This window comes from Chinchilla lanigera, unplaced genomic scaffold (genome assembly GCF_000276665.1).
Source record: "Chinchilla lanigera isolate Chin_1 unplaced genomic scaffold, ChiLan1.0 scaffold00049, whole genome shotgun sequence".
In the NCBI taxonomy this organism is placed as follows: Eukaryota; Metazoa; Chordata; class Mammalia; order Rodentia; family Chinchillidae; genus Chinchilla; species Chinchilla lanigera.
The window spans coordinates 7,876,351-7,901,675 of record NW_004955450.1 but is presented as its reverse complement, the minus strand read 5'-3'; the positions used below and the strand labels follow the sequence as shown (position 1 = coordinate 7,901,675).

Here is a 25,325-nt window from a genome sequence, read left to right as displayed (position 1 = left end):
GGCCATTGTCTGCTTACAAGCAAATCTGGATGAACAGAGGAGCAACACACCGAGCAGAGCATGGGGACATAGGAACAGGCACCCCGTCGGGAGGAGCCTTGGCGGGAGGGCCCTGGTAATCCGGGGAGATGCCAGCACGCGCATGATACGCCCCCAAGCCTTCCAGGGACCAAGACGTAGAGGCAGAAGATAGTGGTCCTGGTGACCCTGTGTAGACCTGGGCTGGTGTATATGTGCCTTTTTAACAAAAAATTTTTAAATATTTTTGAAAGTTAAAGCTTGTAGAACAAGAATATAAAGAAATGTTTGTACAGCTACATAATGTGGTTATGTTTTAAGCTGTGTTATTACAAAAACACCAAACTATTCAAAATAAAAAAGTTACATTAAGCTAAGGTTAGTTTATTATTGAAGAAAGAAAAGTATTTTTGAAAAAAAAAAACCACATTGTAGCCTAAGCACAGTGTTTGTAAAGCCCTCGGCCTTCACACTCACCCTGCCCTCCCCCGCCTCCCGCGGAGCACCTTCCGGTCCTGTGCACCCTGCACGTTAAGTGCCCGCAGACACTGCCGAGTCTTCCCTGTGCCTTTTCTGTTAGATGTGCACGCATACACAGATCCTGCCCGTGCGCACCAGTTGCCAGGTGTATTCGGTGCGTGTGTGCTGCTCCAGTCCTTAGCCTGCACGTAGCACGCTGTGTGTCTAGGTCTGTGTACGTGCACTCGGGGATGTTCACACGACAGCAGTCACCGAGCAGTCCTCAGACACCAGCTCTGCTGTCAGGCAATGCAGGGCTCTTGAGACTTGCTTGCCGTACACACGCAAGCAAAAACAGTGTTAAAAATTCCAGTTCATATATGAAACTGCCTGTCAAGATCAGCAGTCCAGTTATTACACTAGACTCTCTGATTTGTTGCAAAATGTCTCATTAAAGATTTCAGAGACAAGATATGCTAAGTGTGTATTCAATCTAGGACCTCGATCTGCCGAGAAGAAAGTGTGTTTCCTCCTGTGTGTAACGAGCTGCCTTGTCCTTGTTCCCTCCCCAGCATTACAACACCTCCCTGCTCGCCGCAGCGGCCGCCGCGGTCTCGGATGACCAGGACCTGCTGCACTCCTCGCGCTTTTTCCCGTACGCCTCCTCCCAGATGTTCCTCGACCAGCTGAGTGCGGGCGGCAGCGCGTCCCTGCCCGCCACCAACGGCAGCAGCAGCGGCAGCAACAGCAGCCTCGTGTCTTCCAACAGCCTGCGGGAGAGCCACAGCCACACGGTGGCCAGCAGGAGCAGCACGGACGCCGCGTCCGTCTTCGGCATCATCCCGGACATTATCTCCCTGGACTGAGCCCCCGCCCGCCGATCCCAAGGGGTTCACCTGGGCAGGAAGAAGAGAACTTTACGCTGTTCTACCTTATTCTGTTTAGAAAAGTTCACAAGCTTGTTTTTTTTTCCTTTTTTTAGGGAAAAAATTAAAAGAAATGTACAGAGAACAAAACTATATTTTCAGTTTTACTTTTGTATATAAATCTAAGACTGCCTGTCTGATAAAACACTTGTTTAAAAAAAAAAAAAAAAGGAAAGAAAAGAAAAAAGCACCCACAACCACCTTCAGTTCATTTTTCTGGATTCTGAAGATTTTTTTCATCATTTGTCCTATGGTTTTGGTTTTATTTTACTTCAATGGCATTATTTTATTTGCAATAACAGCAAAGGAATTGCATGTATGAAGTTTTAAATTGTGGGCTTTGTTGTGGGGAGGGGGGAGGGAGATAGTTTGATTTCCATTTTTTAAAAATGACAGACTTACATTTTATTTGTGTGTGTGTGTGTGTGTGCGCGCGCATATTTTTTCCAGCCTTAAGTTATAAATCTCATGAGTCCCACTGCATTCCCTGTGTATTTTCAGGACGTAGCTCATGGGTGTGTGTGTTCAGTGTGTGCATCTGTATGTATTTTTCTGTCCTTACCGTTCTTCTCCTGAGTTCGCATTCAGTTCATATATAAGTTAGTTGCCTGCGTATTTTAAAGTGCTTTGAAGTTCTTGACCCTACATGTGAGTCTAACAACTACCCTGGTTGCATGTCTCCATCACATATTCTCTCTGACTTGCTCTATACCCCCGGAGAATCTATTTTCGAGATATTGGAATAAAGCTGTCTTGGAATAAAGAGTAGGCCTAGCAGACCTGTGAGTAATACACTTTAGCCTAGTTCTTGATTCCTAAGCCTGGATTGCCAGTATTGTATATTTTAAACCCAGTCTGTGAGTACCTTTTTTGGCCACAGGGTAACAAGTTATCTTGTAAAATCTTCATACCAAAGTAGGAAGCAAAAATAGCTTAGAAAGCCCTTTTGGGTATCTTGTGCAGCTGACAGAGGAAGGCTTATGTCACCTCCAAAGGTAAGGTGAGTCAGTTACCCTAAAATCCAAATTCTATTTGGAAATACAGTGCATCACACATGCAGCTCTATAGACCCTACTGTTTGAGAATCAGTTGGAGTTTAAAAGAAGTTTAAACATCAGCCATTTTTATTCTCTGGTTCTGAATGTTATTAATTTCTTAGCCTATCTACCTTGTTTATTTTTTCTTTACCTTTTAATAACAAGCATGACATAGGAAATTAATTTTTAAGAATTCATGGATCAGTCTGATCTCTCAATAGTGAAACATGTAAATATATTGAAAACTTTTTCAGGAAATAAAGGGCCGAAGGGAAGGAAAGGCGGTTCTACTTGGTGTCCCAGAAGTAGCCGATGCTGTATTCTCAGTTGTGAGCTATATTTCAGTTGAGAGCGTAGGTTTAAGGAAAGGTAAAGAAGGGGCAAAGTGAATGCCGGTTTTCCAGACTGGATTTTTCTCTGTCAAAGCTGTTAACATTCTCAGAATTGATGAAGGACCACCTTTGTGTATAAACTTGTCATTGTAAACTTTGGCTTGTTAACAAAATGACCGACTTTAATCCAGGTAGAATTTAAAATGGCTATATCTTCAGCTGTATGATAAAATTAATGGTTCACATGACCATGTGGCATCTAAAAATAATACCTTTTTACAGCAGTCTCTGTTACTAAATTGTTGACTTGAATTTTGAAAAAAAAAAAAAGTTGGTGTTGATATGTATATGTGTGTGTGTATATATGTATTTATAAACAGCGTGTGTGGTAACAAGTGAGTTACATAGTCTTCCTGTGCATGTGTATTCCACACATAAATGCCTGAGTTATAGTCACAAAACAATTTGCAATAAAAAATTAACAGGTTCATTGTCAGTTAAAACAGGAAATAATTTTTTAAGTGAAGCTGGTGGTGTGAGCACATACTTTAAAAACTTTTATTGCCATACTAACTTAGGCCAGTTTCAAACAGTATCATGATTTGTGTCTAAATTTGGACTGGGGTAGAAATTACTAAAGTTGTGGGGTGTTTTTTTTGTTTGTGTGGTTTTTTTTTCTGATTTTTACATTGTAATGGAAACTTCAACTACCTAAGATAAAGTGATAGTTGCCCTTTTTTTTTTTTGGTTTTGTTTCCTGTCATGGTTAGTGGTCTGAAAATTCTGATCAATAACTTTGTGTGTGACACTGAATTACCATTTGAATGATCCAGTAGAAAACCTGTACCTTTATTTCCTGCAGCTCAGCTCCAGGGTGGGGCGGGTCAGTCTGCCTCCCTGTCCTGCATTATTCCTGCCTAAGGGAAGGTTCAGTAGGAGGGAGAAATCAGTGTCTGTCTAGTGGCCGTGGTCACGACCCACGGAGACCTAACTATTCACTCGTCCTTTGATTTTAGCTCATTCCACTCCATGAGGAGTTTGTCCCTTCAGTTGTTGAGTTCCTGAAGTGTATGGATTAGTAGTCGTCCCTCTGTTGGTATCATGGCCCGTAAGTCACTCAGACTTTCATTCTGTTGTAATTATCAGTAGAGTCACTCACTGCATCTTTATCTCCTAAGTTTTAAAAAAATTGTGTAGTCACTTGCTCTGTTTTTCTCCCCAGCCCAGGCCCACATTGCTGAGCTCTCTGTGGACAAAGAGCGATTCTCGGACTCTAGGCAAGTCGCCAGCAGCCCCGTGGCCTCGGTCTTTCATAACGGTGTGCATATGTTTGTGTTTCTGTACAGTACTGCTGTGCGTGTGCGTGTGTGTGTGTGTGTATGCACACAGAAGTCAGCTGACTGGCAGGGTTGAAGTGGCTTTTGATTCCTACGTGGGCATTATTGGACACATCTTTTTAAAAAATACAGTCTGCAACTTAACCATGCCACACTTGTTTGACTAGTTTATTTTGAGCATTAAAATTTTCTATTTAGACTGTCACAATTCTACATCGTTACTGACTCAAGGAAGATTCACTTAAGTTTCTGAAAAATTTTTTAGTAGTTTCTTTGAGAAAAGTTTGTGAAGTGGAAAATACATCCCAATTGTAAATTAATGTGGAATAAACATTGTTTTGAAACAGTTTCAGTTTTAAATACATAAACTTACAGGATCTTCAAGACTTCTGAAAGCACATTTGAATTTATTTTAGTAATAATTTAGTTTTATCAATACATTTTGTTTTTTTTTTTTGTTTAATGAAACACAAAGCTTAGATTTCAGAAGGAAGGAAGGAGAATAGCTGGTGGTCCCAGAGTGTGCTGCTGTTGTTTAATTAACAAGGGGGAAAATGTATATAAATAGATATAAAACTTACCATAAATTCCATGAACTTAAATCTGTGATTCATTGCCTTAAAACTTTTTCTCTTAGAATTTCCATACCGCATGCCAAACCAGTAAAATGGCTTTTAAAAATGTATAGTAGACCAATGTCAGTTTGTATAAAAGTTACCAAGTGAAAATATTTATTACATGCATTGGAAAAAAATTGTTTACTTATTGAATGTTACCTGTTTATGTAGAGCTCTTTAGATGTAATAAAAGAAAAGCCTTCAGTTAACTTGTCTTCTGTAAAACAATACTGTTGGGGGTGCAAGGGAACAGTCCCTGTGAGAAGGCGGATAATGTTGTGGGCTTCCAAAGCCCCTTTCCGCCAGAGATGTCAAAGCGTGACAAGGACTCAGTACTCTGGCACATGCTTTGAGGTAAGTAACTAATACACGGCCATCGCTCTCTTTCTTACTGAAATATGACTAGCTCCGTAATAACCCACAGCTTCTGTTTCGCCTTGAATCCGTTTAGTATCTGCAGTTTGAATGCTAGGAGCACCATAGTTTATTTTTGTAAAGGGCACAAGGTGCTCGGTAAACCAGTTGGAGTTTCAGGAACGAGCGTGAAACTAGGGCAGGAGGAGCTAAATGCCGCTCCTGGGGTTGCGGCTCCTCCCGCACAGCCACAGTAAGTCGGTGAAGAGGAGCCCCGGTCCTAACGACCACCCCACACTGTGTGCTTAGCAGGCTCAACTTCAGGTCCCCGCTGCACATGAGGCATCCATAAAACGTGCTTTAGAACCATACTTGGGCCCATCAGTGATAAATAACAGACATACCGAAGTGCTGGGGAAAGTACGGACATTTATGATGACAGCCTGGAACTTCCCTTCCCGTCCTGTCTGCACTGTCAGAATCTGTCGGCTGTGCGCTCTTTGGTATTCCAGGTTGGCTGTACAAGAGTTGCTTCTCAGTGTCTGATTGGAGTCAAAAAGAGTTGTGGGTCTGAAACCCTTGCCCACCAGTGAGATCCAGCAGCCCTCAGAAAGTGCCCACGTCTCCCATACCCGCAGCTGGACTCCCGAGGAGGTGATAAAGGTGAAGCACCTCTGCCCTCACTCGCTGTGGCCTCTTCAGGGCTCTGACAGCAGTCCCAGACATTCTGTATTCTATTTTTAAATTTCGTCCTTTTTTGGGTTTTATTTTTTGAGATAGGGTTTCACTATAATGCTCAAGCTGGCCTTGCACTCCCAGTGATCCTCCTGCCTCGGCTTCCTGAGTGCTGGAATTAGGCGTGTACCACCACACCCAGCTCTTATTTTCTTTTCATAAGGCTGCCAAGTTGTATAAGCCTCAGCTCCTATAAAACCCAGATCAGCCCCTGTACCTTGTAGACGCAGGTCCCCAACTAGAGGATCATAACCACATAGTTGATGTTCACCACTGACCCCCCAAACCCTCCTCTGCTGCTCGGGAATTCCTACTTATTCCTGTTGGCAACATCACTGTTGGTAAAAATTCTAGTTTCCTTTCTCAGGACTTCAGTTTGATCCGAAGCCACACCGCAGTTAGGCTAGAGCCCGGGTCCCTGCAGTGTTCTCAGTACTTGGCCTTCCATTTGTGTCTTGCGTAACTTCCCAGAGGACAGCCTCTCTTCTTGATTAGCTTCTCCTTAGGCACAAAGGCCCCGTTAGAGCCACAGCCAGCTGTAGACCCATGAAAGTGAAAACCCTTGGACCTGAAGCCTGCCCCCACGCACACTGGTGTGGTGTGCTACTCCGGCCTCTTGTGGGGTTGTGCTGGTTCTGCCCACAGCGGTGCACAGTCTGACCAGCCCCTGGCACCTCTGAGCTCACAGGCAGCGCAGCTGTTTCCTCCTGGTGTGTAACTCCAGCGAGGCCGGCAAGACCCATGGCGGCTAGGTGCCCGCTACTGTTTTCCAGGCCTCTTGCGTGCTGGCCATGGCCCTTACCCCCCTTGTTTCTCTCCATCAGTCTTAGGAGAGTGGCTTATGGTCACGCCCACCCCCGGTCACCAGAGCAGACCATCCTAGTTCCTGGGACCTCCGCTTGCAAACAGGAGCGTCGGAAAGGCTCAGGCTCCGCAGGGCTCAGCGAAGGCCCTGGCTTCCGTGTGGATGCAAGGCCTGAAGCCAGCCTTCTCTCTGCTCAGCTGCTTCAGAGTTCATTCAAACACAAGTGTCCTCTTTCACAGCTTAGGAATATATATCCAGAACTACATCCTTATGTCAGTTGAGATGGAAATGAGAACTTCTACATGGCCCTGTGGTGCTACAGGAAATGTTTCCTTTTGTTTTTTTAGGTTTTTTTCCAGTACCAGGAATCGAACTCACGACCTTGTGCTTGCCAGGCAGGCACTGTGCCGCCGAGCTAAATCCCCGCCCAGGAAATGTGATTAATGTGTGTTTTCAGTCTTGGGTTGCTGGTTCCCAGCTAGCACTGGCTTTGTCAGGGAAATACAGATTCATATCTTCTTTTTTGTACCAGGAATCGAACTCAGGACCTCACGCTTGCCAGGCAGGCACTGTGCCACTGAGCCAGACCCCCCCAGCCCTTGTCTGGGAAATACAAAAGGTGGTTCTGGCACCCAAATCCCCAGCGTGCTGCTCTGGAGGGTGGCACTGCCCTTTCTAGGAGGAGCACGGCCGTTGGAATTCAGATTCCACAGCTCTGCCGGTGCCAAGTCACCATCTCCATCCATGCTCAGGGGGTCCTGCAGTGTAGGCGCAGGAACCCAGCTTTTGTGAGCACCCCAGGGCTCTGATAGTGAAGTGATCTGCCCAGATCACACAGCCGGGAAGTGGCAGAGCCAGGACTGCATGGAATGCGGGCCCTTTCCACTCTGAAGTCCAGACTAATGACAGTTATGAAGATCAGTGCAAAGCTTTTATTAAACACGGGCTAATGCCAAGACAGACCATTTACTGCAAGTGATCCCCTGCTACAGGAGGGGACTGTCATCTTGTGGCTGTGTGTCATCTCGCTAGGGTGAAAAGAATACTTCCCTCTTAAAAAGTTAACGAGCCTCGGTTTCCAGGCCCAGGGAGGCGCCTTCGCACACCGTGGTCAGTAGTCTTGCATGGGCAGGGTGATCTTCTGGATGAATTCGTCGTATTTCACTTTGCCGCTTGGCTCAATATCTGCTTCTTTGAAAAGCTCGTCCACTGCAATAAATCACATTGAGTTTTCGGTTTGGATTTGAGGCTGTAAGACATGGAGCTCTTTGGGGGCTGGGGCTCCCCAGCAGTCTTCCCCGAGCATTCAGCAGAGAAAGGAAGATGGAATAAACCAGAGAGCAGAACAGCCTGCCCCCGGGAGACCCCCAGCTCAGTTTTTGGACTTTCTTCGGGGACAGTGGTGGCACAGGACAGTGGACTGCTGAGGTGATTACAGTATTTTTTTAATTTTAATTTTTACTTTTGAGACGGTCTCACTGTGTAGTTAAGGCTGGCCTTGAACTTGCAGTGATCCTCCTGTCTCAGCTTCCCCAGTGCTGGGATTATAGGTGTGCACCACCAGGCGTGGCAGTGGCAGTGTCCTGTGGAGGATTCCGTCACTGGAGCCTCCCTGTGCTTCTTTTAAAGAAATTCTCTGACCTCTGTGACTGTATTCATCAAAACCTTTAGCTGGATGCTTGGCTAAGCACAGTGTCCTCTCTGACCCGCAGTGCCCCGGGCATCCCCTGCAGCTCCTGCTGGGCCACACCGCCCCAGACTTTGGCCCGATCTCACCTTCCTGACCCTCCGCCCCACACACATCAGCATCACCGGCCACTCCTGGCTCCACGCCAAGAAAGAACTTGGCAGTAAGTGGTGTCTGCTGCCACTGCCTCCCTGGAGAAACAGGGTAGGGGCTGGTGGTGCACCTCAGAGCTACAGCACATGCCTTGTATGCATGAGGACCCGGCTCCAAGCCTCAGCACCAATAAAGAAAAAAATACTTTGGGAGTAGGAGAAAAATAAATCCAGCTGTGTCCAAAGTGCAAAGCTGCCAGGCATAGTGGCGTACGCCTGTAATCTCAGCACGCGGGAGGCTGAGGCAGGAGGATCGTTGCGAGTTTGAGACCAGTCTGGGCTACAAAGAGCTCAAGGCCAGCCTGAACTGCACAGGGAGACCCTGTCTCAAAAAGACCAAAAAAATAAAGTGCAAAGTTTATAAAACTGTCCTTGTTCTGCATTGCCCGGAAGGGGGTGGGAATCAAAAACATAATTTGCATGTTTCTTCTGATGGCGGACTCCTGAGACAAAATACTAGCATATCCCAAGCACTGGCAAGCAGAGTCAGATCAGCTTGCCATTTTCCACAGTGACCACTCAAGCCAGCCTAGTTCGGCTCTTTGGTCCATCCTCAGCCGCCTGCAAAGGCAGTCTCACGCCCTGGTGTCCACTTGCCAGCCCTGGACACCTCTGCACCTAACTCTGGGTGGTGAGAAAAGCGCTTTGCTTCTCCCTTCGCCTTCCTCGAATGTGTGATTACTGTGCTCGGTGCCGAAGCTGATGGCGGCTCTGAGTATTTTTAGAATGTTGAGACTGATTTATTTTGTGGCCAGTTGGTCTGCAAGGGGCGGCACTTCATAGCCCAGGCAATGGGAATGAAGATACCAAAGGCAGGATGGCTCCCACTCTGGCTGTCTCATTTCACAGATCCCAGGAGCAGCCAGTGTCTGAAGCCACCCTGTCCCAGGCCTCACACAGGCGACCTCCCCCGTGGCCACCTCCGCCGCTCCAAGGATGCTTCTTAATAAAACATTTTCTTTCAGTCCCTCCAGGCTAGAGAGCTCCTATTCTGCTATCACCCTTCCTGCCTCCGCAGCCAGCAGGAGGGAAGTTGGTCCCCACTGCTTCCTCTGAAATGTTCTTTGCATGTTGCACAAGCGGGAGATGAAGTTTGGGAGTCGCTGTGCCCCTTTGGACAGAGATCACCAGCCGCAAAACACGAAGGCCGCCCTGCTCCCGTCTTTGCTGTCGATGCCTCACCTGATGCAGCGAGAGCAGTGTCCACGGAGCCCGAAAGGCGAGGACAGCCCGTGTTTTCCCGATCCCATGAAAGATGAGCCATAGCTGCCGGCCCCGGAGAGCGGGGGAGAGGATCCGCCTGCTGCGGAGCCCTCGCTATTTTTAAACCCTGTGCCTGTGGCTTTGTGGGCAGCTGGGGTGGAAAGCTGGCTCTGAGCCTGCAGAATCAGCGGGTACAGCCTTGTTTCCAGCCAGGCAACTGAGGGGAAGAAACTCACCTGAGGAGCCCAGAAGAGGGGAGCCGCGATTAAACCTCACTCAAACAGCAACTTGGGGGCTGGGGATTTAGCTCAGCGGCACAGCGCCTGCCTGGCAAGCGCAAGGTCGGGAGTTCGATTCTCGGTACCGGAACACAAAACAAAACAAAAAAACAAACAGCAACCTGGAGGCTGCCTGGGTGGCTGTGATTTAGCTGAAACTGAAGATCCTTCTTCCTTCTTCCTTTTCCCTGCACTGACTTCTGGCCGAGTGGGGCTGCCTAACTAGGAACCCAGGGGTAAGCGGACAGGGGCTCTGAGGCAGGAGGGCACGCTGGGACCCCCGTGGCTGCTATGGCCAGAACAGCCCCTGGGAGCCCTGCTGCAGGAGCATCTCAATTCAGGAAGGGCATCGGCAGCAGGTCAGAGCCTGCTGAGATTGGGGGGCGTCTCCAGCTCTGCTTCCTCACAGCCGCTCACTCTGACTTCCCTCATCAGTGGGAGGGGACAGTCGCACCCGGGGTGTCCTGGGTACTAAGTGAAGACCAGCAGCTAGGGCTCAGACTGGGGGAGCTGCGGCGGATGCTGCCCCTCCTGAGCTCCATGCTGGCCGTCCTCTCCCTGGACCCCAGCCCCAGCCCCCAGCTACCAAGCCTGACCTCTGCTCATCGGCTTTGGGGCCAGCTCAGCTGCGGGGCCTGCGCACCCTGGCGGCGTCGCCGGGGCTTTGGTGTCCTCCCCAACCCTCTGCGGCCGCCCGGAAACGTGGCCACGCTGTTACCTTCCTTCTGGGTGAGCTTCTCACCCAGGCTCATGAGTTTTGATTGCAGCTCGGAGGCCATGATGTAACCTTTCTTCTCCTTGTCCGCCATCAACATGGCCAGAAGAATCTCTCTCCTCGGGTCCTCCTGTTTGATTTGTGTGTGCATAATGGTCAGGAATGTGGAGAAATCCAGCTCCCCATTTCTATCTGTGGAAAGAGCAGAGTGAGCGGGGAGGAAAGGCTCTTCCTGGGGAAGCCAAGGGGCCTCCTGCCCAGCCTTTGCAGCCAGTTCCAGGGCCACCCGACTCGGAGCTCGGTGGTGGCGGTCCTGGTCAGGTGAGGACGTGGCGTCTCCTACGGCGGTCCCAGCACGGGCGCTCACTGGGCTGGGTAGCCTTCCTCGGCTCCTCGGGGCCACAGATACTGGCCCCCTTCTGCGTACGAAGGGGACACAGGGTCAGAGTCGAGAGTCACAGCACGGGAACAGGATGGACAGCCTCGTCTGTCCCTTCCTGCGCTCCCCTCCCTCCGTGAGCTGGAGGAAACGGGTGCACGGGACATTTCCCCCTTGGCGGCCACCAGGACACACGTGTAAGTGACAGTGATCAGTCTGTAAGTGACAGTGACCTCACCTGGGCCGTAAGCCCAGTCCTGGCCTCACTGCTGACCAGTCTGTCCTCCCTGCAGCCTGAAGCCCCACCCTCCTCTGGACATGCCTGGGGCCTCAGCCCAAGCATGGGCCCAGCTGCTGCCGCAGGAAGCCGGAACTTCCCAGGCCACAGCTTCCTGTTCAGAGGAGACAGAAACCAAGAAAACCCCTCCTCTTCTGAGCTGGAAGTGGGGGTATTTCAGGTATCAGGCCACTGAGGGCCCAATCACTGGCCTGCAGGGACCTGCCTCGGAAGGGACGCCAATTCTGCAACGCGACCTCCAGCAACCCTGGCAGATGGTCAGGCCCAGCAGGGCGGTGAGGAAGCCTCAGCTGACCGAGAGGTAGCCCCAGGGCTCCCGGCCTCCTCAACCTCTGGGTCAGTCTCTCCTTCCTGAGTGTCCAGCCCGGTGTAAGCGGCTGCTGGCCTCTGACACCTCCCCACCTTTCAAAAGCAAACAAAACACCGCAAGGCTTGTTTCCAGTTCTACAAGTCCTATATGTTCCTGCAGTTAAAAATGCACGGAAGGGAACAGAAACCACCCTTACTCCGGAGAGAGCCCCCTCAGTCACGTGACGAGTGGTTTTCTTCCAGTTCTCTAGCCGTGTTGCATCGTTTCCAGGTCAGCCATTGCAGTCAGACCTGGGTTCCAATCCCGGTTCCACAGTTGGCTCAGGGCCTAGGCAAGTTAGTGAATAGCTCTGAGCCTTGATCTGTGTCTATAAAGTGGGATTAGCCTAGCGCCACCCTCCTAGGGCCGGCTTGAGCACATACTCACCAAATGGACATTTTTGTATTAAACACAGCACTGGGCCACAATGTTAACACTGTTTCTCTAGGTTTGTGACAGACGTGGGATGCCCAGGCCCAGGGCCCCCGGGGCATGGGTGTCACCGAGCCCACCCAGCCCACTCACCTATCCTGTGGGTCTGCAGGTGCTGCTCCGCCTCCCCTGGCGTCGGGCTGGCCCCCAGGCACCTCATGGCCACCAGGAGGTCAGTGGCTTTTATCTTCCCCCTCTGCTGCTTGTCATACAGGGAGAAGCATTCCTTGTACTCTGCGCACAGCCCAGGGAGAGAGTCAGTCTCGTTTGATCACCATCCTCCCGTCCTCTCCCCACACGGGCCCTCGTCTTGAGTTCACAGACTCCGGGGGAAGTCACCCAGGTCTGGGCAGCGCTGGCTCTCAGCGGTCCCGGGGCCCCTTGCAGACAAAGTGGCCGCGGAGCTGAGGCGCCGCCATGCCCAGTCGTGGGGCCCAGCAGCACAGCGGCACGGGGCAGCCAGGTGGAGCTCGGCACTCGTATTCACTCTGCTTCCTGTTCAGCCGGGATTTGACAAGCGAAGCCAGAGTGCATCTTGCCTTGTCAAACCATGACAAAAGAATGCCATTCTCTCTCCAATGAATTGGAATTGTCCTCCCGTTAGGTCTGAGGAGTGATTCCCCGCAGGGCTATCTTCTTAGACTTAGGTACAGTGTTCGGACCTAAGCTGTTTAATCATGGCTAGTTTTAACAACCAGGTTGCAGTGTGCCTGAAAACATAGCCGTCCTCCCAGTGTCCAGCATGGAATGCATTTTCTCCTCCGTTGCTGGCTCACGGAAGCCTGGGAGCCTCCAACCCCCTGGCTCCACCCCTGCCCACTCTTCCATTCCCGGCCCTGCGTTGGTGTCAGACGGCATAGAAAGAGAAATTCCTTCCCTCCTGGGAGTGTCCCAGGGAGGAGGGCCGTGAGCCTTACGTCCAGGAGTGGTGGGAGGCGCTGAGGCCAGGGCTGGACTCTGGCTGAGTCTGCCATTCAGCCTCACCTTTAAGCTGAGCAAGGGGGGCCTTGAGATAGGGCCAAGGGGTCTATGAGGGGGTGCCCACCGGGAGCCGCCACCCCCACCTCCGGTTCCTGCCCAGGTCACCCAAAGCCATTTCCGGGGCCTGCAGGACCCTGCCCTGGATCACAGGGGCACTGTGGGCCCAGGTGCCTGCAATTGCACCTCCGGTGGGCAGGGAGGGTCCTCTGGCAAAGCACCGAGGCAGCAGAGAGCTGGAGGCTGGGATGCCTCGCGCTGGACCACCTGCTCACTGTGGGGGCAGAGCCGCAGGGGCCGCTGGCTGGGCCTTGGAGGCTGCAGCTTTCCCCGCCAGGGCTCAGGGCCTCCCGCCGCACCCCAGCTCACCCTTCTCTGGGCCCCCGTTTCGTACAACCCGATGAGCTCCTCCTGGCCTCGTGGAAACAGCTCTGCACGGCTCAGAACTGCATACAGTGCCCACACCCAAGCCAGGCAGAGGGGGCCTAGTTACAGACAGGAGACTGACACCCGGAGAGGCTCGTCCTGCCCAAGGGCACAGACTTGCACTCTTTTTTTTTTTGGTCTCTGCCAATTACAAAACCCTCCTTTCCCCGTTTTCAGCCATAGTGTTAAGGTCTCTCCCCAACTTTCCCTCTTCCATCAAGTCCGACAGCGCCCTAGTAAGTGCTCCCCTAGGACCTGGCCAGCAGCCCCACCTTGGAGCTCACCCCCCTATGCGTGCCAGCGTCCCTGCCACAGCTGGCCCAGGGCCCCTGGGCGGCCCAGCCCCCCATGCCTTCCTCCCACCGACAGAAAAGGAGTGCACTAAATTGCCTAATGAGACCCATATTTTGCTGGGAGTTGCTAATTAAAGAGCAAACAACCTACCATTAATTTGGTCCTGGGAAAGAAACTTGGCCTGCGGCAGAGAGAGGAAGCAAGTCAGGGGCGGAGACCATCAGAGGCCCACCAGACCCGCTGGTGACACAGACCCGCCCCCTTACCATCCCGGGGCTCTGGCGGCCGCTCTCAGAACCAGGTTCTCAGAACCAGGTTCTCCGTTTCCTCTCCTGCTTCAAGTCGAAAGTCCTCCGCCAAGCTGGGTGGAGACATGGTAATAAACCCCCGGCTGCCATGGCGACTGGCCGCCACGCAGGGGTCAAATTCCAGCTTTTTTGCACGGCTGAGGCCCCGCTGGCCTGGCCAGCTTGATTAGGAGGAAGTGCGGCCACAGAAGACCTCTTCAGGTCTATGGGGTCCCTGCCTCTGGGGCTGATCCTCCTCAGCATTTGGACTAAATGCTTCTGTGCTTTCTTGGGAGCCCCAGACTCTGACCGAAGCTCAGTGGGGTACAGAAAAGGGGCCCTGCGATGGGAGTGTCCCCTGGCCCTGCCGGCTTCCCCGTTCTTCCTTCCCCTTCTGCCCCACACTCGGACTCCCAGCTTCCTCAGTGGCTGGTGCGCTCCCCTCCCCCACAAAGGCCGGGGGCAGGGAGGGACAGGCCGGGTGCTGGGTACCACAGGGGGCTCCGCCTTGACTTGTCCCGTCCCTCACCCATGGCTGGTGGCTGTCACGTTCGGTTGCTCAGGTTGCACGGAGACAAGGGGACAGACACCGTGCTCTCCCTCCCGGCCTGACCTCCTCCATGTGGAAAAGCTTCTCTTCCCCCAAATGGCCCTCCTTTTCACAGCTGGTTCTAGACTCAGACTTTCCATTGCAGGTTCTGATTCTCCCTTGGGGCTGAGGCGGAGGGCCTCCACGGCACAATGTGGGAGGCAGGGGCGCTGCCCAGGGCAGCTGGCAGGGGAGGGGCGCACTAGGGAAGCCAGCAGGACCTCGAAGGGCAGGCACAGAGCCACGGCTTGGGGGCCCGCTTTGCGAAGGGCCCTGGGCCGGGAAGGCACCTCCTAAGGTTCAGGTGACTCCATGCACACCCTTGCCGATAGAAAACATCTATTTGGAGCGTCGCCTACATCACCCCAAAGTCCGTCCAGGCTAAGGGCACCGAGTGGATGCTGCACCTCCGTGCAAAACAAAACAGGCCACACGGCAAACACCTCGGTTCCCGGCTCCTCCCCGGGCACAGCCTGGATTCCCCGGGACCTGTCAGCCCTGCCCCCTACCCTGGCCTCCACGGGAAGTGTTCCCGGAAGGAGGGAGCTCCTCCTCCATTGTCTTCGGCCCAGGCCACTGTGAGAGGCTCCCAAGCAGAGCACCCCCCACACGCAAAGGCTTTGCCGGAAGGGCTCTAGGCTCCTGCCGAGCTCCAGCCACCAAGCCTTGGCTCCTCACACAGTCAGGACGCAGCAGCCCCAGGGGCCCCCGAGTCAGCCTCAGCGCCTTTCTGTGCACTGCTGGGTGAGGGGCACGGAGGTGGCCTCTGCTTCTCCTGTCCTGTGTCCCAGAAGAATTTTCCTCCGCCATCCCGGTGACATCACTGACCATCCAGGCTGCAACCAAGACCTCTTCGTAGGCAACACTCACAGCCAACTGCCAAGAGGTCTTGGCTGGCAAAGAGGCACCTAGGATCTCCAGGGCTGATCATTTGCTCTTTCCCTTTCTAAATACCCACTCTCTGCCTAAGTTCTTATTCATTTTTTTAAGTTTTATTGAGGGCTCCCCAAGTTTATAACCTTCCGGCCCCACCCAAGCAGGCTCTCCCATACGTATGGTTTATCCACTAAGACCTCTGTCAGGCGCAGGGATGTAGCTTTGCGCATGCCTGGCAGGCACGAGGCCTTGGGTTTGAGGCCCACCGCTGCAAAACAAGAAACAGAAAGATGTGCAGGGAACAGTCCTGGGACAGCAGCGAAGGCAGAAAAAGCCAGGCCTGGTGGCGCACGCCTGTAATCCCAGCACTCGGGAGGCTGAGGCAGGAGGATCGTTACAAGTTCTAGACCAGCCTGGACTATAAAGTGACCTTAAGGCTAGTCTGAACTGCATAGCGAGCCCCTGTCTTAAAAAGATTTAAAAAAAAAAGGAAGAAAATGATTGTCCTGGCGGGGACGGAGAGATCAGCCGGCTACTGTCAGGTGTGTCCTTCGTGTAGTCTGTGGCAGCAGGTGGTGAGGCCCCGAGAGGACAACGAGGACCTGCCCAAGGTCAGGTGTCCCCTCCCACACACAGGCCTCTGCCTTCTTGCAAAGGTAATGAGGTGCCCTTCCCTGCGCCTACACCCTTCATGCCCCCCAGCCCCGGGGCCTGTGTGGCCAGACTGCTGAGCGGGCCTTTGGAGCCCACAATGCCAGACTTCCCCACACCTCCCACTCCACACCCAGAGCCAGCAACCGCCACCAGCCAGGCTGGGCACTGTGCCCGCTTTTATTCACACCTCTCACCACCCTGGGTGCCAAGAGATGGGGACGAACCAGGGCCTGGCGGGCCCCTAAGGGGCTGCAGAGGACCCCAACAGGAGAGAAGCTGGGCCTGGGGCTCCCTGAGAGCACAGGAGAGGGGCAGGGCTGGGGTAAGGCAGGGCAGGCCCAAAGCCCCGCGTGCATGGCGGCTTGCGCTGGGTGGAGGCCCAGGAGGAGGCAGCTGGTGGTCCGGGGAGGCCCAGGCAGGGGGCCTGCGCTGAGGACGAGGCCTGTTCCCGAGGCAGGACCACGGCAGAAGGGGACATGCAGGTGGAGATGAAGCTGACCGGATGGGGTGGGGGCTCCTACCATGGGCCTCCAGGAACTGAGCAAGGGTGTCTGCCTTCGGGAGCAACTCAAAACCTCACCGCAAGCCACCAGGAAGTGGGTGCCACAATCCCTCCAGGGTAGAGGGTGCCCAGAGGCAGGGTGGCAGCAGGGCCAGGCTCGGAGCTCAGGCTGCTGTGGCCAGCGGGGAGCGGGGCCTCTGGCTCCCTGGGGCGGGCTTGGGCGAGGCCCTGGGGTGCACATACCCCTCCCGGGCTGGAGAAGGCAGTGACAGAGCCACTCACTGGGCCACTCTAGCCTGTCCAGGGCCACTGAGGCCCAGAGAGAGAAATGCTCTGTTCAGCCATAGAGAGAAAGGCAGCGTGGCCTGATCACTTCCGGGGTCAGGGCGGATGCAAGGAGAGCCAGGTTTCTGTGCCCCCGGGCTCCTCTGCGTGGCCTCTGGAAGACATCAGAGGTGGGCCAGGCAGCCCAGGCGGTAGGAGAGGCGCCAGGGACCCAAGGATTGTCAGGAGCAGGGGCCAGGAAAGACCCAGATCTTGGCCTCAGTGGGCTTCCCGGAAAGAAACTCCATCCCCGAAAGAGCCGAGCCAAAGGGAAACTGGGCCAAAGGAGTCGCGTCTTCGACCAATGTACTCCCCCCCCCCACACACACACACCAGTGCACATGCGCACGCACAGCGCCGCGTCTTTGGTCCCTGCGCGCACGCGCACGCACGAGCTGTACCGCCCACCATGCTGCGGGCCAGGGCCTCAGTGCGCACCGCTGACGTGCAGCGTGTAGAAGGCCCAGGGCTCAGGCACGTAGATGACGCCCGGGTACTTCTTCCTGAGTACGGGGTCGTTCCACAGCCAGGCGACCCAGAGCGCCACCAGCGAGAGGGTGAGGGCGAAGGAGTAGAAGAGGAAGAGGCCGTTGCTGTCCAGGAAGAGGCGCCTGCGCTTCTGGTGCAGGACCAGCGCCAGCATGGCGAAGAAGGTGAAGATGAAGAGGATGAAGATCTGACCCTCGGTGACCAGGTACCTGGAGAGGGGGTCCCATGCGGAGGTGAGGCACTGCCATGGCAACCGCATCCCACCCAGCATCCCTCCCGGCCACCCGGAAGACCCGCCTGGGGAGCGCGGCTGGAGGGCCAGGCCATGCCAAGCCGCAGCCCGGGGCACCATTGTGACTCCGCCTGCAGGGTGTTCACCATCTTTGAGCTTGTTGCCAAGGTGTCAGTGGCAGAACCCCTGACAGGGTGGATTTCTGGCTTCTCTGGTCCATCAGGATTCTGCCTCCACGTGACAAAACATGACCCGGGGAGAGATCGGCTGCCCTCTGCACAGAGCACGGGCTGCGCGTGCTGTCTGCTTGACGTCTCCCCGGCTTGGTTTCTGTCACCGTTCGAGCTTGGGCATGCAGCTGGGATTTATGGCTGTTGTCATCACTGTCTCCTTGTAGTCTGGGCCCTGGGCTCAGCTCTCCCAGCGCCCCAGGCAGTACGCAGCACACGGTCAGGAGCGTAACTGCCAGGAGGTGACCTGCTTATCTCCCTGCCCCTAACCAGGGCCACAGCGCTGACCCGTTCGCGCGGGAGCTACAGCCTTGCAACTCGGTGGCGTGTGATGTGGGGGACCTTATGCAACATCCTGGAGCTCCCGATTTCTTCTTATAGGATGTGTTTGCGGCCCGACCTCTCCAAGCTATGACAGGCGCTGGGGACATCCCTCACCGGGAGCAGCAGCTTGCCCGATAAACAGCTGCCGCTGCTGCTGTAGCAATTACCGCACCAAGGCGCTACGGGGGAGAATGGACGGGAGCTCCTGCCTGCGTCTAACCTCTTTCCCTCCTGCTGCCGGTGCCCCGGTCCCATTCATACCACCTTCAGGGAGCTCTCCTCACCCCGGCGGCAGATCCTGCACGGGGCTGGAGCTGGCCAGGGAAGGAGGAGCTTCTCCTGCTTGCAAGCCGTTTCACATCCTACAAGGGCCCACTCCTGCTCAGGTCCTTCCTGTGACACCCACAGTCTCAGGGGTGGGAGGGACAGAGCCTGGCTGAGACCTGGGTCCTCCCTAAGGGGCAGTGCAGGCCACGAGGAGCAAAGTCTCCGGTCCATCCTTGTCCTCTCCGTGGTGTTTTACAGTTCACGAAGCCCCTTTCTCTCCCCGCACCCATCATCTCCTGAGAGGGGGCAGGCCGGCATCACGTCCATCTCACAGAGGGGGAAACTGAGGCCCCAAGGGCTCTCCAGGCCTTGGCGTGGAGGGGACTCTACTGGCTCTAAGGTGCACCGTGCACCCTTACCCCGCCCCCCAGCTCCTGCTACTCGTGGCCGTGAGCTTCCAGGTCACAGGGAAGCCACCGCAAGGCACTATATGCCCCCCCAGGGGGAAGCAGGGACCTGGAGAGGCTGAGCCCACTTAAGGGCCATGCTGCAGGGCTGTGGTCACGTGTGGATGCGTCCTCGACCGCTCCCTCAGCGCCCGGACCACCCGGGTATCACCCTCGCTCACCAGTAGTACAGGCCACTGGGTACCACCAGCAGCAGGGCAGGCCTGGGCATGGTGCTCCGGGCCTTGGAGGCGGTGAAACAGCCGCTGAAGTACATGACGAGGATGAGGAAGAAGGGGACGTACCTGCCGCAGGAGGCCGAGCTCAGAGGCCTGTGCAGCGGCCCAGGCCACCGCCCCGCCCAGGGCCCCTTCCCGTCCACTGCCGCCGGACCCCTGGGCGAGGCGTGCCCCTGTCCACCCAGCCTACCCCGTGCCAGGGGTTGCAGGGGGCCAGGGACGAGGAGCTGAGGCCATGCAGAGCACAGGCCTGGGTGCCAGCTGGCTCACCACCTGCTGCCTGCCAGTGCTCCCGCCCTGCCAGGCCCTCCCCAGCTCATGCTCCGAAGCACGGGGAAAGCATATGCCGTGCCCAGGCTGAGTCCTCGGTCGTGAGGTTTCCTCCTGCAGGGACGGGGGCAGGGGAGAAGGAGCCCCGGGAGTTCTGAAATGGCGGGGGAGAGGTACAACCTGCTCCCCTGAACCTGGGCTGTCGCCCCATCCCTGAGCTGAGAAGAGCACAGGTGGAGGCTCTGCCTCCATCCCATCCTCACATCACATCTTGTGTGTTTACCAGGACTGCAGGGTCCCACACCCCAGGCTCCAGGTTGGGCCAGGGTGGGATGGCAGCTGCTTGCTGCCCTCTAGTGACTGCTGCTGGCACTGCGGGCTGGAGGAAGGCGTGTCGCGCTGGCGGTGTACGGCCAAGTAGCAGGGAAAGGGACAGCAGCTGGGTCCCCCAGGGCAAGAACGCTATTCCAGCCGCTCCATTCAACGCATGGAGACTGGGCCCAGGCCCTGGGTTGGGACTGCCCTTCCCTTCCGTCACTTACCACATGGAGTGGCCCAGGTACTCGTCATAGTAGTACAACAGCTCAAAGGAGTCGATCTGGGGGAGGCAGAGGCAGGGCAGGGTTACAGGGCGGAAAGCTGCCACCCCAGGGCTCCCTCCACCACCCCGACCACGGAGGCCCGGGGGACACCACCAGCATCCCAGGTGCCACGATGCCCTCCCAGGACAGACTGCCCACGGGCACCCGGGCCTCACCAGTGTCTCTGGCTTGAGGTTCTTGATGATGGGGTTCTCGCGGACTGACAGGTGGTGCTGGTAGCCGCTGAAGAGCAGCCGGTGGTTGACAGAGTCACCCACCAGGTGGATGCTGGCGCCCATGATGAAGGTGATGATGCTGATGTAGATGATGGCGCGCGGCAGCGTGCGGGGGGACCGCTCGAGGAGCTGAGGGCCCGGGGGAAGCACACGGCACAGCACTGACACCAGCGCCTCCCTCTCCCTCTGTGGGATGGGTCCCTCACCAGCCGGCCCACCCCGGATCTTCATGGGACCCCACAGCGCCGTGGAACTGCTCCCCCTTCTCTGGGAGGACCAGACTCAGGGACCAGCCCATCCCCAGAGTCACACCTGAGCCGCACGCAGGAGGCGACACCCAGGCTCCAGGCCCTGTCTTCCACCGCCCCCGCTGTGCCCGGTGGCTGGTGGCCTGCCCAGGGACCTGACTTCTGAGGGGACTGGCACAGTGATTGGCAAACGGAAGGAGAATGTTGGGGTGTAGGTGGGTACCTCAGGAAGTAGAGAATTCTGGGATCACAGCCCCCCTACTTTGAGAGATTTGCAAGGTCTTTTGTATTATATGGCACAGCCTCCTACATGCCAGGCAAGCACTCTACACTGAGCCGCACCACACTCCGAAATTCCTTTTCTTCAGACAAGGTTTCACTATGTAGTCCAGGCTGGCCTTGAGCTCAAATTTCTCCTGCCTCAGCCTCCCCAGAGCTGGGACTGCAGGTGTGCGTCACCATACTCAGCACTTAAATGTCTTTCCCAAAAACAAAATAATGGGCACAGTAGATGGTGCTTGTAGTCGCCGCCGGGACCCCACATCTGCGGGGGGTCCTGGACCCCACCAAAACACTGTTTGTCCTAAACATAGAATGTAATGAGTCCTGACGCAGCGTTTACCTACCCACCCTCTCACGGCTCTCCTGGCTGGGGTGGGGGTGGGGTGGGGCGGGTGGGGGCATGAGGGGTGAGGTTCAGCCTCCATTGCTGCCTTTCCTACCACCTGTCCCTCAAAGCTTCCCAACTGGCCCAGCCACTCCCTGCACGCCACGGTCACTCCTGTCTCAGCCTCCTCAGTGCTGTGTAGCTCTTCAAGCACAGCTTGTGTGCAGTTCCTCCTGCGGACCGCCTCTCCCCCTTCACCTTCAGCCACAGGGGCCCCTCCTGGAGCCGTCTCTGTGCCCATGCACAGGGCAGCCCCCCCACCGCCAGCCTCCCCCCATTACACAGGGGCAGGGCCGTGACTGTACCTTGAGCAGGAGGAAGGGCGTGATGACGTTGTAGGCCATGTGGAAGTAGTCACCCACGCTGGGCTTGTTGAGGGGAAACCACTGCAGTGGGAACACCAGCTGGGGGCGGGAGGGGTGCTCAGCAGGCCGCCCACAAGGCCCCTTCACACACCTTACTGTCTGTGTCTTCAGGGACCCTCCTGGCACCATGAAAGAGCTTCCGGGTAGGAAACTGAGTCCCACCAAAGGTAAATGGCCTTGTGCCACTCAAACTGCAGAGATGACTTCCAGCCCTGGCCTCTTTCCCCGTGGGTACCAAGTAAATGTCCCTGGATTCTAGGAGGCTCCTTTGAGACTTAGCTATGCATCAATTTGCTGAGTGACCTTGGCAAGACCCTCCCTGCTCCAGGCCTCAGTTTCTCCAGCTGTAACACAGAAGAGATGGCCCGGTGGTCTACATGGGCCCTCAGGGCTCTGCCACTCCAGGTCCCAGGTGGGGCTTTTGGAAGATCACGGGGTCACAGGGATTTATGGCTGACTTCCTGTCAGGAGGTGGGAACCTGTCCGAAGAGGTGGGTCACTGGGGCGTGGCTAAAAGGGTTTATCTCTCTCTCAGGCTCCTCCCTCATTTCTCTCTGCTTCCTCTCTGCCATGTCATGAGCAGCTCTCCTCTGCCATGCCCCTGTGCCATGCCGTCTCCTGCCTTTGGTTTATGTTTCAGACTATGGGCTGAAACATAAGCCAAAATAAACCTCTCCTCATTTAAACTAGTGTTTTGGGTATTATGTCTCAGTGACAACAAAAGTGACTAAAACGGATGTTGGTACCAGAGAAGTGGGGTTGTTGCTATGACTCTACCTGACCATGTGATTCAGAAGCCTTTGGAACTGGTTTGGAGATGCTGGCTGGAGAAGCCCTGGAATGCTGTGAGTCAAGGCTGATGGGAGATTCTGGCCAGAGTTCAGAAGATCAGAATGCTGGTAGAAATGCAGACAGTAAAGGCCAGGCACAGGCAATTTCAGTCAGGACCAAAAACTCGGTTGGCAGTTGAACTTTAGACTATGTGTGTCATGTTCTGACAAAAAATTTGTCTATAGTTTTTATTCATATCCTGAGACTGCGCAGGAGACTGAGATCAAGAGCAGTGAAGTAGGGGCTGGGGATTTAGCTCAGCAGCAAAGCACCTGCCTGGCAAGCGCAAGGTCGTGAGTTCGGTTCCTGGTACTGGAGAAAAACCAAAAAAAAAAAAAAAAAAAAAAAAAGAGCAGTGAAGTAATTTTTCTGGTGGAGGGAATTTCAAAGTAGTGTAACACTAGGGCTGAGGCATGGAGGCTGTTGGGGGCTTTTAGCCAGATTTATACTGAAAAGCAAGAGCTAAAAGCCCATGTTAAAAGTTTTCAGTTTTTCCAGGAAAAAAACAAAAGCAGCATCCAGAAAAGTGGGGCAGAAGGGAGCTTGGTTGCTGTAAAGAAAGCCATAAAAAAGAAGCCAAGGACTTTGGATCAGGACAGTAGGAAAATGGCTTAAGGGCACGTCAGGAATCGGGAAGACCTCATCATTCAAAGGCTCAAAAATCACAAAAGTGAAAGACTGCCAGGCATGGCGTCACACACTTGTAATCCCAGTACTCAGAAGGCCAAAGTAGGAAGCTCGCCAAGAGTTTGATGCCACACGGGGCCCATGCCACATGGTGAATTCAAGGCCAGCCTCAACTACATAGTGAGCCCTGTCTCGAAAACAAAAAACAAGTGAACTAAAGGTAATAACAAAATACAAAACAATGACAAAAAACACCCCCCAAAAGTGAAAGACTTAGCCTTGTGAAGAGAGCCCCAGGCCACCATGCTCCAGAATGCCAGCCTAGGCCATTAATTCCCTGGGACTCAGTTCACAGTGCTCAGCCATCCAGACATTCAGAGGCCTCTGCAGCCGTGGCACAAGAGGGCCTGGCTTTTGCTCACGCTGAGAGCAGACTGTGGCATCATCCATATGGTGCTGGTTTTAGGTGCATGTAGAATGCAAGAGTTACGGGGTCAGGGAGGCTCATACCCAGATTTCAGAAGGCCTGGAAGGCCAAGCAGTGTGCCCCTGCGAGGACAGTGTGTGAAGCTGTGAGTGTGAAGCCAAAAGTGCACTGGAAACCCCAGGAAGTCAGAGAAGCCAGGAACAAGAAACATCCGAGGAAAGCCACTCGGAGTGACAAAGCCAGCTCGAGAGGAGCCATGAGGGCTGCCACCACTGGCAGTACAGCAAGGGCGGGGCTGCCCAAGCCCTTTGGAGTTCACATCTCTCCTTACAACTTGCCCGGGTGCTGGACATGAAACTACAGGACTTAATTTGCCCTGAGGGGTTTCGGTCTTGCTTTAGTCCCATTGGTTTCTGTCCCCCTCTTCCTCCATTTTTGAATAGGAATGTTCGTCCGGAGCCATTGTATGTTGTACGTGTTTAACTTTCTTTTTAATTTTTATAGGGGCTCACAGCTAAGAGTTTGCTTTGAGACTCTAAGACGACTTTGGACTCAGCAGTGCTGAAACTGTTAGGACTTAGGCAACTCTTGGGGATGGATTAAATGTGTTTTGCCTAAAGGGATGGGCATGAGTCTTTTGGGGGCCAGAAGCTCAGTGTTATAGTTTATATCTAGATGCCCCTCAAAAGCCTCGTGTGCTTATAGGCGGGGCTTTTGTAAGGTGGTTGGAGTATGGGGGCTGATGGCTGATTTGCTGTTAGGAGGTGGGGGTCTCTGCGGCCGTGGCCTGGAAGGTATCTATCTCTCTTCCTGGCTTCTCCCTTGACTTCCTGCTTCCTGTCTGCTACGCCATGAGCAGCTCTCCTCTGGCATGACCCTATGCCATGCCAGGGCACTGTGGACTGAAACGTGAGCAAAATGAACCTCTCCTCTATTTTTTTTTTTGGTACTGGGAATCGAACTCAGGACCTTGTGCTTGCCAGGCAGGCACATATGCCCCTGAGCTATATCCCCGGCCCAAACCTCTCCTCCTTTAAGTTGCAGGTGTTGGGTATTACATCTCAGTGGCAGGAAAAGTCACTAAGACAGCACTAAAAATTAAAAATTTCCTGAGGCTCATAATTCATACCATCCACAATTGGCAGATAAGTTTCATCTCCAGAAAAATGACGCTGTCCCGGGGCCCCAGGGAAGGACAGGGGATGTACGAAAAGGGATGTTCCTTTCCCGTACCCTCTGTCTGACGTGGTTAAGTCTTGCTCTCCCCCTTCAGGGGATGCAGCCCTGCAGGGGGATACCGTATGACTATCCAGAACCCGCCAGACCCCTTCACTTGCTGCAGCTTCCAGGCTGGCCACAGTCACAGTGCCAAAGGATGCAAAAGCGTTGACACCTACGCTCCTCTGTCTGCGGGCAGGGGCCATGACTTGCCTGAGGTCACTCCGTGAGCTCAGGACTCACACTCACCATAGCAATGGGGCGGCCGAAGTCCAGAACCCAGTTCTGCAGGGTGAAGTAGAACCAAAGGTCCAGGTGGAAAGGAGCTGTGTGGTATGCCTCATCTGCCTTGATGGGGCTGTGCCTGGGAAGGAGAGATGCGGGTCAGGCCCTCCCCTCTGCCCAGCGGAGCCCTCCCCCAGGCGAGCCACGCAAGGCCCGTTGTCTTGGACGCAGGAAGACACACACGGCTGAGGTCTAGGGAAGGAGTTCTGCTGGGAACACGAGTCTGCTCCCGCAGTCAGCCGTCCTGAGCTTGGCTTCCCTGGATTCGGACGGGAAACTGCCAAACGGAATGATAACTGC

The 25,325-nt window shown here is 54.4% G+C and overlaps 3 protein-coding genes across 10 annotated transcripts in view; 1 reads left to right on the top strand and 2 right to left on the bottom strand.

The window, feature by feature from the left end:
- The window catches only part of Pias1 (protein inhibitor of activated STAT, 1), a 94,305-nt gene extending 89,370 nt beyond the window's left edge, over positions 1-4,935 (top strand). Inside the window, exons 14-15 of one of the 2 annotated variants that reach the window (XR_001235865.1) lie at positions 1,050-3,880; positions 3,995-4,935. Coding sequence is in view for 1 of the 2 variants with exons in the window: in XM_005393682.1 (XP_005393739.1) it covers positions 1,050-1,343 (294 nt within the window). In the remaining variant the exon portion in view is untranslated. Of the gene's footprint in view, positions 1-1,049 lie in introns of both variants that reach the window. The other variant, XM_005393682.1, reaches the window with a different exon arrangement.
- Positions 4,936-7,532: 2,597 nt separating this feature from the next.
- Positions 7,533-15,111, bottom strand: Calml4 (calmodulin-like 4). 5 transcript variants are annotated; one of them, XM_013518903.1, is made up of 7 exons: positions 15,095-15,111; positions 14,078-14,172; positions 13,962-13,992; positions 12,207-12,347; positions 10,659-10,847; positions 9,642-9,879; positions 7,533-7,829 (listed from the first exon to the last, which is right to left on the bottom strand). In XM_013518903.1, exons 2-7 carry the CDS (start codon positions 14,078-14,080, stop codon positions 7,799-7,801), a joined length of 633 nt encoding a protein of 210 aa, XP_013374357.1. In that variant the 5' UTR covers positions 14,081-14,172; positions 15,095-15,111; the 3' UTR covers positions 7,533-7,798. The 5 variants fall into 5 exon arrangements, with proteins under 5 accessions (XP_013374357.1, XP_013374356.1, XP_013374355.1 ...); XM_013518902.1 differs by lacking the exon at positions 15,095-15,111 and adding an exon at positions 14,628-14,644; XM_013518901.1 differs by lacking the exon at positions 15,095-15,111 and having other exon boundaries at positions 14,078-14,469.
- A 1,259-nt stretch (positions 15,112-16,370) lies between these two features.
- On the bottom strand, positions 16,371-25,104 carry Cln6 (ceroid-lipofuscinosis, neuronal 6, late infantile, variant; the record flags this gene model as incomplete). Of its 3 annotated transcripts, XM_013518898.1 has the most annotated exon segments (6): positions 16,371-17,741; positions 19,214-19,336; positions 20,083-20,138; positions 20,298-20,486; positions 21,578-21,676; positions 24,990-25,104. In XM_013518898.1, coding segments are annotated over 6 exon segments (853 nt in total), but the record flags the coding sequence as incomplete, so codon positions are not given.
- Positions 25,105-25,325: the final 221 nt, after the last annotated feature.

Excerpts from the sequence above, each read along its gene's own strand:
- Calml4 (XM_013518903.1), bottom strand. Across the intron at positions 10,848-12,206 it reads CCTGCAGACCCACAGGATAG|ATAGAAATGGGGAGCTGGAT; the intron begins GTGAGTGGGCTG and ends CTCTTTCCACAG. Across the intron at positions 7,830-9,641 it reads CACTGCTCTCGCTGCATCAG|TGGACGAGCTTTTCAAAGAA; the intron begins GTGAGGCATCGA and ends GATTTATTGCAG.